At 44.5% G+C, this 14,695-nt stretch overlaps 1 protein-coding gene across 2 annotated transcripts in view; it reads right to left on the bottom strand.

The window, feature by feature from the left end:
* The window catches only part of Vps13 (vacuolar protein sorting 13C), a 240,439-nt gene extending 225,744 nt beyond the window's left edge, over positions 1 to 14,695 (bottom strand). For both annotated transcript variants that reach the window (XM_070536982.1, XM_070536983.1), the window contains exons 1-2: positions 14,436 to 14,695; positions 12,502 to 12,588 (exon numbers count right to left, since the gene is read on the bottom strand). In XM_070536982.1, coding sequence (XP_070393083.1) covers positions 12,502 to 12,588; positions 14,436 to 14,535 — 187 coding nt within the window. In that variant the 5' untranslated portion in view covers positions 14,536 to 14,695. The remainder of the gene's footprint in view (positions 1 to 12,501; positions 12,589 to 14,435) is intronic.

Genomic DNA, 14,695 nt, shown 5'->3' with positions numbered 1-14,695 from the left:
ACCAGCATATCGTCTGCACTACTGCTCCGGACTACGATAGAGCCACCCCGGGCATGGTAATGCTGTGACCAGTTCGGTGCAGCGACACTGGCGGCCGCCTGTATTTGGCTTGCAACCCTCGGCGGCAGAGAAAAGAGCCGGCGGTCACCAACAGCTACTGCGGCTCTCGCCACTACGGCACGTCGGCGCAAGCGACACTTGGTCGTACCGACTACTGCGTCACCGTTTCCGGAGTCCAGGCCTGGAATCGTGCCGTCGAGTTTGCAGAGCGGCTGCTGTGACCAGCGGACGCCAGCTTTGTATCCAAGGACAATGTCGGCTCGCATGTTATGGACAGCGTGTGGGCACTTCCTCGGCACGGCCACTGTTGCACGTACTACCTTGTTCGCAAAGCACACGTTGATGTTAGACCGTGTGACATGTTACGCCAAAATATGTAGTGATTTAAGGTTGGGAGATGTGGCGATGCGCGAGTCTCACGTGCCCCTGATATGTTGTTTTCTCGCATAGCTCCCTGCTCCTGTAATCCGGCTTTGCCGCGTGGCTTTACTGCTGCGGTCGGTATGCTTGCAGGGTAGTACTAGAGATGGCGCGATGGATGGATGTTATGCGTGTCCCCTTTGGAACGGGGCGGTAGGTTGTGCCACCAAGCTCTTGCTATTATACTGCCTAATGTCCTACCTAGGTTAAACAATAAAAAAACAAAAAAAACAAAAAAAACACACAAACTCCCACAACCAAATTTTCTGATCCCCTATTGCAAACTGTGTTTTTTTATGTCTCCGTTTTTTGTCGTTTCTCTACTTTTCTTCCACCAATCCTCCAATCGCCTCTTACTAATCCCTATTGCGGACATGTTTACTTTTCCACTGCTCTTGCTGAACCCAAGGGCTTCAAGGAGGCCCGTGGTGCATAAAGTGACCGCTGGGTAGACGTCCTCACATTCTAATAAAACATGCTCCATAGTTTCCCTAGCTTTAGTGCAGCAAGCACATGCTTCTTCCTTCTTATATTTCACTTTATAGGTGTGTGTTCTAAGGCATCCAGATCTCGCTTCGAAAAGTAATGAGCTTCCCTTTGAGTTGTCATAAATTGTTTCTTTCCTGATTTCGTTTTTTCCTCTTAAGTAGTTACTCATGGCAGGTTTATTTTCCATTGCCGCCACCCAGAGATTATTTCAGCCTTTCTGACTTTCCGTTTCACGTTTTTTGTTGCTGTGTTGCCCACCCTACAGGCCACGTACTTGCTGGTAAGCTTCCTAGTTCTCTTCCTCTGCTATGAATCATTGTTTTTCCTGTACAGATACCTCAACACTCTCCCAGCCCATTTACTTTCTTCCATATTCCTCAGTCGGTCTTCATACTCAATTTTACTGTGAGCTTCCCTCACTTAAAAACTAGTGCAGCCCATATCACCCTGCACAGCGAGTGTTGCTCTGGTAACACCACCCAACGGCGGGGTTACTTGGGCGTAAAAAGGAGAGGGCTCTTCCTTTTTGCCACAGGGTCAGCAAGCAGCGCGGACGTTCTGCGCGTGCGCCGATTCACGCTTCTGTGAGGCAGTCTCGTGAGGCCTACCCCGGAATGGATGAGCACGATCATTTGAATGCGCCACCGTTCTCATGAACATACATCCAAGCGACCAGATGTTGGTGTCCAGCATAGGGCGAACATATTCGCTCGTTATCCAGTCGCGGTGAGTTGGACTTCTGCGAATTGTTGCAAGCCCATTGGCATGTTGTGGATAGCAACTTGGCTAGCAGGCATTAGTCTATGAAAAGTGCAATAAATGCCCTTGTAATTGTTTGCACTACTGTGTTGTTCCTTTGTCCCAAGAGCACAGGTAAGAACCCCACAAGCTATGGAACATGGCTAGTCCATTTCCAAAGGCATAAATGGCTGGCCATTTAAGATGGGTAGGACGTCAGATTTTTATAACTTTTTCAAGTTCCCTCAAACAAAAATTTCTTAAAACTTTAAAGCGTTTAGTAAAGGCATTCCTTATTATGCATGCTATGCTTTATTTAAATATACTGGGAAGTGTTGTATTCGTAAGCTTTTCTATTTATCCATTTTAGTACTTTCGTCAAGGAGTATATCAAAATATCTAACTTAACCAACTAGTGCTTTGAAAATTGAGTCAAATGTTCACAAATTCGTGTTTTGGTTGAACTAAAGAAAATTAATTCACATTGTAATTTCACTTCAAAATAAATTTCACAACATTCACATCCCCGTATAAAAGCAATTTGGCAAGAAAACTTTTTTTATTGAAGAAAATCTACTTAGAGGAATCCTGTACCACTTTTTATCGAACTCAAGAAATGCATTGCTGTTAAAACCGACTATTTCAAAAATACCTTGGTACAAAAATATAAGAAGCCAACAAACACTGACACCAAGGACAACATAGGGGAAATTACTTGTGCTTAATAAATGAAATAAGGAAACGATAAATTAATGGAAATGGAAGCGCATGAAAAAATAACTTGTCGCAGGTGAGGAATGATCCCACAACCTTTGCATTACATGTGTGATGCTCTACCTGTGCTAAAGGGCACTATATAGCTACTAGGAAACAAATACCCAAGAAAGTGGATGGGGAAACGGCACTGCGATACTGTAGCTCAATTGGTAGAGCATCGCACGCGTAATGCGAAGGTTGTGGGATCGTTCCCCATTTGCGGCAAGTTGTGTTTTCATCCAGTTTTATTTCCATTAATTAAGCACTAGTAATTTCCCCTATGTTGTCCTTGGCGTCAGTGTTTGTTGGCTTCTTATGATATGACTAATAAAAATTGGGCCCTTCGGTTAACCACCTTTCTTCTCGCTTGCTACAAAAAGTATTTCAATGCGTTCAGCAGAAACAGAATTATTGGTCATCAAAGATCACCTATGATCTCTATTGCGATGCTCCCGATCCTTCATCAATGCCCTGCACTGCAAAAGCCATGGTGAAGCGGGGTGGTGCCCACAACGCTCCGCTTACTGAACGTCGCCGTGCCATGCAGTTCACATTTGAATTTGGATGTTCACACAGACATTACTACCTTTCATTTTTGTGCTTACAATGTGCAAAGCTCAGAGGCTATCCCTCAGCTTATGGTTGAGTTCATGGTGTTTCATACCGTTTCTGTGCTGAAGGGCCCTAGATAGCTACGCAGAGCTATTCTCGCACCGATTGACATGAGCAGCACATTTTCTTACACACTTTTCTCTATGACAATCACACAATTTGAGAGGGTTAAACAAACTTCATCTTGATGTTCGCTCATGTGAGTACATCGTCGGCGCACACATCGGCTAAGCGATAGATACCGCACTCCATACTCATGTTGAATATTATAGTGACACATGCTGAGGATGTGCAACTCGGGAAGCAAACAACCTGTTCGTCACATGTTGGTACTCAGGCCTTGAGTCATGTCAGCCACAGATACCAATTAGATCATGCTGTTGTGCTCAGCGAGCTGCAGAAGCTCAGCAAGCGGGCTCATCATGGCGGCCACAATATCTAATTGATTGATTGATTTGTAGAGTTTATTGGCACAAGGGCCAGATGTGGCCAAAGAGCGCCAAGTCGATGATCTGTGCTTGTCAATGATATGTGGGTGTTGATTGTGGGGAGTATATGATACATGGCTGCATAGTGGCCTAAAAATATTCGCTAAAAGGTGGAAAATATACATGTGATGCAATGTGGCTGTAAAAGGGCCTAAAATTCATTCGCTCAGGAGTGCGTAAAATACAAGTCTAAAAACATGACAGTGATTGATGGTGTCTGCGATGAAAATAGATGTTTCATGAGATATGGATGATCAGTAAAACAACAAATGGCTGTAGCACTAGTGCCTCAGCAAGGCCTTGAAAGCAAGGGCTGGGAGGCAAGTGCTCTAGAAAATGGTTTCATTGCAGCTACGACCTCCAGGTGGAGGCCGTGCTACAAGTAGCCTGGCCAAATTACATTTAGGGTGTCAGTTTCAGTTAAAAAGTTTAATACTGTTCCAAAAGTAAAAAGGGGTTCGTTGCTCAGAAAAAATGCTGGGTGTAATGGTATGTGTTGGAGATAAGCGGAGGGGAAGTACTTTTTCCTTTCTGCCTCTATTTCAGTGCATTGGATGAGAACATGAATAACTGTAAGCCTGTTGCCACATTTGGGACATGTAGGGGGTTCGCTTCCCGTCAAAAGGTAAGAGTGAGTGGCGTACGTATGTCCTATTCTTAATCTACACAGAAGTACTTCCTTATGCCTTGCTGTTCTTTCAGTTATCCAGTTTCCTAATTTTGGTTTGATAACGTGTAGCTTATTCTGTACTGCATTATCCCATTGATGTTGCCAGTACTTCCTAAGTTTATGGCGTAAGAAGGGCTTAAGTTCTGTTGCTGCTATGGGTCTATTAACATCCGTTTCATTAAAGACAACTGACGCTGCACTTTCGTCAGCAGCTACATTGCCTTTTATGCCCCTATGGCCAGGTACCCAACATAGGACGATGTTTTGGTTGTATATTAAAGCTAAGCATAGTTCTATGTACAGTTTATTAAAAACAGGATTCCTATGTTTTCGAAAACTCATTAAGGCCCTTATTACGCTTAATGAGTCGCTGAAAATGATGGCCTTATTGAGATTTGTTTGTCTGATATGTTTCACAGCAGAGAGTATCGCGTACGCCTCAGCCGTGAAAATACTTGTGTTGGGATTTAGAGAATCCGAGGTGGAAAAAGATGGCCCAAGAGCTGCATACGCGACACCAGCAGATGATCTGGAAGCATCTGTATAATATTCGGCACAGCAGTACTTCGCTTGGAGTTCGAGGAAGTGTGACTGTATGTGTGCCTCAGGTGCATGTTTCGTTATTTCGATAAACGAGGTATCGCAGTTAATGGTCTGCCAATCCCAAGGCGGTGGAAGGCGAGTGGGAGGCATTAAGATATTTTCTGGGAGATGGATGTTTGTTTCTTCTGCCATTGCTTCCAAACGTAGGCTCAAAGGAGTTCTAATACGTGGGCGGTTACTGTAAAGTCTGGCAGCAGACAGGTCGCTAACAATGGAATGACATGGGTGCTCGGTGTCTGATTTTACCTTAGTGTAGTATGAAAAACTTAAGAATGTTCTGCGTAGATGTAAGGACCATTCGTTGGCCTCGACGTACAAACTTTCAACAGGGCTAGTTCTAAAGGCGCCTGTTGCCAGTCGTATACCGAGGTTGTGAACTGGGTCGAGAATCTTTAGCGCACTCTCAGTTGCGGAGTTGTACACCACGGCTCCGTAATCGAGGCGTGACTGTACGAGACTCTTATACAGGCTCAGCAGACACTTCCTGTCACTGCCCCATGTTGTTCGAGAGAGCAGCTTGAGGAGGTTCATGGTCTTGAGGCATTTTTCTTTAAGATATTTTAGGTGGGGAACGAAGTTAAGCTTTGTGTCGAGGATGACACCTAAGAATTTGTGTTCAGGGCTAACAGTTAGTCTTTCTCCATTAAGGTTAATGTCTGGTTGTGGTAATACACCTCTCCGATTTGAAAATAGGACACATGTGCTTTTTTGGGGGTTCAATTTAAAACCATTCTCGTCCGCCCACTTTGAGAGTCTATTCAAGCCAAGTTGTAGCTGCCTCTCGCAAATGCTAGCATTGCATGACCTGAACCCTATCTGTACATCGTCCACATAGACGGAGTAGAAGAGTGTGCGAGGCAATACGGTGTGGAGGGAGTTCATTTTAACAATAAATAACGTACAACTCAGTACTCCACCCTGCGGTACACCTGTCTCCTGTAAAAATGGTCGAGACTGTACGTTGCCAACTCTAACACGAAATGTCCTGTTAGAGAGATAGCTTTCAATTATTCTCAACAGGTTGCCGCGAATGCCCATTGCAGAAAGATCCCGAAGGATCCCGAAGCGCCACGTAGTATCATACGCCTTCTCCATGTCAAGAAACACTGATAACACAAGCTGTTTGTGGACAAACGCTTCCCTGATGTACATTTCCATGCGTACAAGCTGATCTGTCGTCGATCTGCTTTCTCTAAAGCCACATTGATATGGATCTAATTTCTTGTTAATTTCTAGATAATGTACCAGGCGTCTGTTTACTATCTTCTCAAAAACTTTGCATAAGCAGCTCGTCAAAGCTATGGGCCTATAACTATTTGCCAAAGAAGGGTCCTTACCCGATTTCAATATAGGAATTATGATGGCCTCTTTCCAAGCATAGGGAATTTGGCCGGACGACCATATAGAATTGTAAAGACAAAGAAGCGTTTTTTGTGTTTCAGGCGGCAGATGTTTTAGCATTTCATATAAGATGCGGTCAGAACCGGGGGCAGATTTGTTGCAGCTGTTTAGGGCTGCCTGAAGCTCTGCCATGCAAAAAGGTCTATTGTATGCCTCGCATTTTGTGCTTTTCCGGTCTAGTGGTTTTCCTTCTATTTGCTTTTTGTACCTTTGGAATGTTTCAGAATAGTGCGACGAGCTGGATATCTGTTCGAAATGTGCGCCAAGAAAGTTCGCCTGGTCTTCCATGCTGTCGCCTTGAGTATTCACCAAAGGCAACGAGTAAGGCTGTCGACCGTTTATTCTATTCACTCTGTTCCAAACCTTTGTTTCATCAGTGTATGAGTTAATTCCCGATATATACTTTCTCCAACTCTCTCTTCTAGCTTGTCGCCGCGTTCTCCGACCCTGGGATTTGACCTGCTTGAAATTAACTAGATTTTCTGCTGTTGGAGAATCCCGAAGTAAAGCCCATGCCTTGTTTTGCTTCTTTCGCGCTTTTCGACACTCATCGTTCCACCACGGAAGACGGCGTTTTGTGGACAATCCACTTGTTACAGGGATACATTTGGAGGAGGTGTCAAGGAGAAAAGCCGTAAAATATTCAACCGCAGCGTCTATGCCTAAAGCACACATGTCGTCCCAGGATAAAGTAGCAAGATTTTTGAACTTTTCCCAGTCAGCTGAGTCAGTTCTCCATCGAGGTAGTTGTGGAAGGCATTCATTAGACATTGGTGTGCTTAGAACCACAGGGAAATGGTCACTCCCGTAAGGGTTTTTAATAACTTTCCATTTAAAGTGGGGTAGAAGAGTTGGAGATGCAATGCTAAGATCTATTGAGGAGTATGTTTTGTTTGCCAGATTGTAATACGTGGGCTCCTTCCCATTCAAAAGACATGCCCCTGAAGAAAAAAGGAATTGTTCAATCAGGCGACCTCTCGCGTCGCAGCGCGAGTCGCCCCATAGGTTGCTGTGTGCATTTAAATCTCCAAGCACAAGATATGGTTCGGGTAACTGATCTATTAATGTTTGGAATTCTTGTTTGTGAAGCTGAAAATGCGGCGGTATGTATAAAGAGCAAATGGTTATCAGTTTATTTAAAAGTACAGCACGAACGGCCACTGCCTCAAGGGGTGTTCGTAGCCGTAGGTGTTGACAGGCTATAGATTTGTCAGCTATGATGGCTACGCCGCCGGATGATGCGAGGGCATCATCGCGATCCTTCCGAAAAACAACATACTGACGTAGGAAGTTTTTATGATTGGATTTCAAGTGAGTCTCTTGGACACACAGCACTTTTGGAGTTAGTTCTTTAAGGATTTCTTGGATATCATCGAGGTTGCAAAGCAGGCCTCTGATATTCCACTGAATAATCAGTGTATCCATATTAAAATAAATGTAGTGCTATGTGTCAAAGAGGGCTTGATTTAGCTTACAGCGCCCTTTTGAGGCCCTGTAATTGGAGTTTTGTCTTTCCTGGAGCGGTCGACAATGTCGCGCCGCTCCTTAGGCGTCAACTGCGCCTTCTGACTGGGTGTTGTGTCCATGGCCTCTTGAGAGGCACTGGACACGCGCTCTTGCGAGCGGTGTGTTTTACGCGAAGGCCTTGTCTCTAAAGACAAGGCCTTGGAGCCCACCGTCCTGGTGGTTGGTGGGATTGTCTTGACCTCGGAGCTGGGCTGACTGGTGCCAGCACCAGCAGAGGCCTCCACTGTGGACAAATTCGGGAGAGGTAGGGCAGCCTTCGCTGCTCCCACCGTGGGGGCGGGTGGCGTTGCCGCACGCTCGCTATGCGTGGCGCTGGCGTCCGCCAAGTGCCGTTGTGGTACTGCCCCCCGACGTACCACTTCGGCGAAAGATGTGCTCTGTGCAAATGTTGGTGAGATGCGTTGTCGTGCTTCTCTGAAAGTTATGTTTTCTTTTACCTTTATCGTAATTATTTCTTTTTCTTTTTTCCAGACAGAGCATGATCGAGAATATGCGGGGTGGCCACCGTTGCAATTGCTACAACGGGGCTCAGCCTTACAGTCATCTGCGGAGTGGTCATTGATGCCGCATTTTGCACATGTTAGCCGCCCTCGGCAGCTCTGGGAAGCGTGGCCAAACCTCTGGCATTTAAAACAGCGTCGCGGGTTGGGGATGTATGGTCGTACTCTGAGTTTGGTATATCCAGTTTCTAATGTCTCTGGTAGTGTGCTAGAGCCAAAGGTAATAATCAGGTGCTTAGTTGGCAGTTCCTTGTTGTCACGTCTAATTTTTATTCTTTGTACACTTATTACGTTTTCATCTTTCCATCCTTCCAGGAGTTCTTCATCGGTCAAGTCCATCAAGTCTATGTCAGAGATTACGCCTTTGGCTGTATTCATGGTTCGGTGTGCTGTCACACTGACAGGGATGTCTCCAAGTTGTACAAGGTTTGTTAGCTTGTCGTGTTGTGCTTTGTCTTTTAGTTCTAGTAACAGGTCCCCACTGGCCAGCTTGGTAATCTTATAGCCGCCTCCAATGGTCTCTGCGAGATGCTTCGCGACAACGAATGGTGAAATAGTTCTTGCTTTCTTGTCGGGTTTGTCACTGTGGACAACATGAAATTTAGGGAAAGTCTGAGTGCCTTTTAGAAAAAACTGAAACGTAGCATCGGTGCGCCCCCTTTTAGAGGGACGATCGGTACAGAAGGGGTTGGAAGTTCCCATGAAATGTGTTGTGTATTCAGCGACGATGCCAGTCACCCACCACCGAGCCCAACAAGGGGACACGGCAGGGTATGCGGTGAAGCAAACCCTACCATGCCAACTGTACATCGTCGCTATAACCACATATGTTATAACCAAGGTAGGTCATAGCACACCAGGTTAACCCTAGCCGCCAGGAAAGTTGGAAGTTATCAGAAGAAAAAGAGGACAGGAAAGACTAAAAGTGAGAGAGAAAGACGAAGGTGTGCGAAGAGAGAGACAGGAAAAGGCGACTGCCGATTTCCCCCGGGTGGGTCAGTCCGGGGGTGCCGTCTATGTGAAGCAGAGGCCAAAGGGGTGTGTTGCCTCCGCCGGGGGGCCTTAAAGGTCCAAACACCCAGCATCGGCTCAACCCTCAGGATCCCCTTTTCCCCAGACACGGCTAAGCCGCGCACGGCTACACGCGGGAGGGTCCAACCCCCATGTGCTTGGGTCCGTGGTGTCGCAACACACCAAACGCCTGCTTGCGCAGACGCCCCTGCGGGGGGCCACAATATCTAAGCTACGGTGCAGACGTGGCCACATGCAATTGTAATAGCTAACTATGTACACAACAGAGCTGAAATGTGCGCTCACAACTCATGTGCTCCAGTCTGGCCATGCTATGCGGTGCGAACCACTTACTTTCCCTCTGCACCAGCTTGATCAATGGATAGTAACCACATACAAATTGCGCATTATGAGCAATAGCTCAATAGGAAGCGAAGCCTGCCATGAAGTCTAGTGAGAAGCGGCCAGGGGTAAGCATGCACTGGCAAGCGTATTTGTGGTCTGACCTTTAAGTTTTACATGGTTTGAGGCTAGCCGAGTTTTCAAAACTAATAAAAATTAGCAAGACCCGACAGTTATGGCAGTGATTGTGGCCAAAGTTTGATTCCTATGCAGGGGGGTGCGGCCAAGCATTAGCAGACGATAGTCATCAATAGTAATGATAGTCATACCTCCAAAAGTACATAATTCCAATCAAAATTTGAAAAGTATATTTTCACTTACTTCAGCCTTTACATAAACTGTATCAATAAATATTTCACCATTTGCATTTGACAGAATATGCCACAAGCTGCTTCATAAGCTCAAATAATTTGTTACTGACATTAAGCTGCTAGATTGGCTAAATGGTTATTTGCACTCAAAGACCCAATTTTTAGCTTTTAATAGTGCGCAGCCATCTCATGTCAATGTATCTCAGGAGTCCCCCGAGGCTCAGTACTGGGCCCATTGTTATTCGTTGTTTATATTAATGATGTTGTTGAGGCTATTGAAACTTTCCGGTTAAAATTAGGTCGTACGTTGATGATTATGTGCTTTACTCTAGTGTCTCGAGCCGAAATTATCATGAGAATTTAAATAAGGCATTTTCCCTCTTTTGCAACTCATGTCTGACATAACAACATCATCAGATTACATCATCAGGCAATGTTGTCACGTGACAATGCCATTATTATCGTATATTCTAATTACAATCCAAAGCTATCATGTCTGCAGCGTGTGTGTAAATCATACTTTACGAATTTTCTGATGCAATTTGAGAAATTCAATTAGTTCAATAACGCACTAGCGCTTGATGGAGGGCTTAGGAGGATGAGGATGTACACTGCACTTGCGTACACGTGCATAATATATGTGTGCACACAATGCATCCATCCTTGATGCATGGGCACTTTGCCTATTGCATCTAATGCACAGCATGTGCTGTGACAGTAATCAACATTAGGCAATTTTAGATTGTCTGGGATTTGGATGGATGCAAGCAGACAACTGTTTTACTGGATGAGCAGATGCACAAACAGCCTGTACAGTGCAGCCACTTGGTGGTGCAGAGCTCAACCAGACAAATACAGCTAATATTGCAGCAATCCAATGTATTTTAGTTTGCTCCTGGCATAATTTTTTGGCAGCAATGCAATTACGCCGCTGCCAAAAATTCACACCAGCCGCGAAGTAGAACACACTTGGTTATTGCAATATTAGCCCTGTGTCTGGTTGAGCTCTGCACCACCAGGTGGCTGCACCGTGCAGGCCAGCCATGTATGCACCTCTGTTCATCCAGTAAAGTGCCTAGTCCACTTGCATTTACCCGAATAATGGCCATGCTAAAGCTTCTATTATGCAAACACTGTCCAAAAACTCCACCTGGCAACCGCAGCCACTCAAACAGCCCTCAAATGGCTGTTGGAAAAGGGCTTTATCCTTCAGTTTCCGTGTGACAGAAATATGGTTTATCATATATTCAAATTACAATCCACAGCTATCATGTCTGCTGCTTGTGTGCAAGTTGTACTTTACGAATTCTCTGATGGAATTTACTTTGAAAAATTGAATTAGCCCAATAAGGAATGGGCATGTGCTGCACTACTGCACACGTGGGTGCACGAATGCCATACTTCGCTTGTGGTGACGATGCTTGTCTAACATCGTCTAACGTCGGTCATGCTCAGTCGTGCATCCACTTTCACAGGGTGAAATGGAGACATTTTTTCTTTATTAAATTAAATACTTCTTTTTTTTACAAAAATGAAAAGATTTTTTGGAGCGAATTGCTTACCATCAATGTATGCTAATGCCTAAAGGAAAATTTGAACATATGAACATAATTGAACGCTTCAGTTATAAGCAATAGTAACCATATTTTTCTATAAGCATTGTTTGTATGGTGCAGGGCATTGTCTACTTTATGTCATTTTAACTTCTAACTTATTGTCACAATTACATGCCGTACGAAATCTGGCCGCAGAAACCCACACTGGACAGTTAAGCTAGATAGTTTGATTTTGATATGTCTGGTCAACCAGCAAAAACATGCAGTGTCGTGATCTCTGGTTCAGAAAACAATGCTTTGCACATGGTGCTTCCAACGAGGGTGAGAACTCCATGGAACTCATGCGGCTACATCCATTCAGGGGAATAAATTGAAGTCGCCACTCTGCAATACTGGCCGTTTTACAGGCTGCCATAAGATGCGAGACAGTTCACCTGCCAACTCCAAGTGTACACAGTGCGAGAACATGCGAATACTAAGGTATTGCTTTGTGCTAGATGCCTGTTTCAGTTTTCACGTGTCTATGAACCTCGCCTGTTGTAGTACATGATGTGAGAGCAATTCTGAGTGTTCGTGCGTCACCTACAAGTATTTCTAACTGCAATTTGAATGTGTTACTTTTTTTTACAGGTAAATAAATTATGGCTATGAGAGGTTAATGTATAATATTTTAGCTGCGAACAGTGGGTTCAGAGTTTTCAGTGCCTAGCGGGCAATTTTCCAGAATGTTTACAAAATGTCAGATGTCAAAAATGTCATCACACTGTCTTATTTTTACAGAAAGAAATGCCAAATTACTGTAAAAATGAAGAGCGTTGCCCTTCTAAATTATTTCACATTCACTATACAAAATATATGTTAAGAAATAGAAGGGAGTGGCAAGAGAAAGAAGGCAAGGGAGGGGGTTTACAAGCCGAGTAGCCACACCGGGTGCCAGGAAGCCAAGTGACAACATACCTATGTGACCGTATGCGACACGGAAAGGTAGATCAAGATCATCAATGGCACTTTGCTTGATGTCCAGGTCTTTCAAATTGATGTCTCCTGCATAAAGACAGACCCAAGCATTAGTATTGCTTTAAAAATTTGCTCCAAACTGGTACAAGAAGGAAAATATAAGAAGGAAAATATTTTAAGGGCAATTAGTTAGAGTTGCTGGCCACTTGAGCACCAGAAACATGGCTTTCTTTATACTGGTACAACCAGAGCTTCAGCAGTAGCCTCAATGACAAAAGCCTTTCCCACAGATCTTCAAATACCCATACTCGGTGAGAACTGGACCTACCAGCATATTTCATAATCTCGTCAGTTAATCCAGTTCTCTACAACCCTTGACTATGATTACTTATCTTTGGCTTCAATTATGTTACTGGATGACCACCTATGTGTTCTAGATCATTACAAATTGCTTAGCTCCGTTCCACTCAACTAAGGTATCCCCATAGCCGTTTGATCCATAAACCAAACATCAAACATGTCAAAACCAATGTTCACGAGAACCTGACCTCAGGCCATTCAGTTTATATGCAAGAAATACGTAGTAGTGTGGATTTAGACAACCACAAAGAAAGGCCAGGCACAGCTTTGCTGGGCCATTTTCTTGTGTTATGGATGTTTCAATTCATGCTATTATACCTTTAAAACATAACATATTTAGGATCTTTCAATAGAATATAGGAATATGATGTTACACTAGGTAAAAATGATGGCATTCAACAGAATGGAAAGCCAGGAATGTGTTGCACTGAAAGTGGCCCAAATGGACAATGCAACCACACACATATCTTTCAAACTTTCGCATGTATGCAACAGATGAGTAAAAATAGACTCTCTGAGGTGGTCATCTGTTCTCACTTGTTAGCCAGGCTCTGTGGCATGTACAAAAATCAAGTGTTTTGTGGTAATTATATTTTTCTTTAAAGTCATGAAAACTGTGTTTTTTGTTTTCATGAGCATTCGCGCTCTTAAGTGAAATGTGGTTTTTAAAGTGACAGCCCCAATTCCATTAAACATCATTACAGATAAATTTGAAACAGTGACTCATGTATAAGTAGGAAGCACGTCTAAACAAGAGCACACAACACAGGATGTAGCCTGTCTAGACAAACATAACATGCTGACTATGGCACTAACACTGCTGTGTAAATGCATGACAAGCAGCTATACTGTCTATACAAAGGAGTAGAATATGACAAACAAGAAAATGCACAGTGTGGTTGCAGAGCATCGCATACTAAGCGCGTCACAAGGGTGTGCTGCATGGGCACCTTCTGGTCTCTATTTAAATAGAGCCATTGATGGCCTAGGGAGAAGGGGTGTGTGTGCTGGAGCTGGGTGTGTACGCTAGAATGAACGCAAATGAAGCACAGATAACTAACTTATCTTTGGCACGTTTATTGTAGCCTCGAATCCAAATTTACACTATGAGGAATGCACAAGACAACAAAACAATGATGCACATGTGCCTGGAACGATTAATTATGCAGCGTGCGGGACATGCGCGGTTAAGTAGCTCAAGCCGTTATGCAAGAAAAAAAAAAAAGGAATTCTGTAAGAACCACATCTAACTAAAACAGTGCTGGTGATCACGCGACTTCGACATATTGCTTCCTCTTGTGCACGGTGTAAGAATTTTTGCTCCATGGTGTGTTGCTTTACTCTCTTGGCGTGCGCAGCTTGTAAGCGTTCTTTCGGTATAGTGCGTACAGCTGTAGCTCCATGACGCACCGAGGTAAAAAATAGAAAATATCTGGTGCAAGTGGTTCCGACACGCCGCACTGTACGCGATCGTTCTTGTCACACTGCACGCTGACAGATAAACAGCTGCACGGCGCTACCAAATAACAGCACTGCAAGCTATTGTGACTCGAACTCGGAGAATTGAAACTCACCTCCCCATATTCCCAACTTGAGCTGGGACGTGTCCAAGTTCTCAATGTAGTCTCCAAGAACGTAGTTGACAAGCTCGACTACCACCGATTCGAAAACCATTGTTGGTCGCCGGCTGGACGAGAACGGTTGGAACGATCCTTAGCTAGATATTCCGTCCCGCATGTCATGCAGCGAGCGTCGAATGCACTGCACGCTCAGGGCTCGCGTTGCGAACTGGCAACTCCCTCACGTGCCGTTCGCTCGCCCTCTCGCTCTCCCC

This window comes from Dermacentor albipictus, chromosome 4 (genome assembly GCF_038994185.2).
Source record: "Dermacentor albipictus isolate Rhodes 1998 colony chromosome 4, USDA_Dalb.pri_finalv2, whole genome shotgun sequence".
Taxonomy (NCBI): Eukaryota; Metazoa; Arthropoda; class Arachnida; order Ixodida; family Ixodidae; genus Dermacentor; species Dermacentor albipictus.
This window is presented reverse-complemented; position numbering and strand designations above follow the sequence as displayed.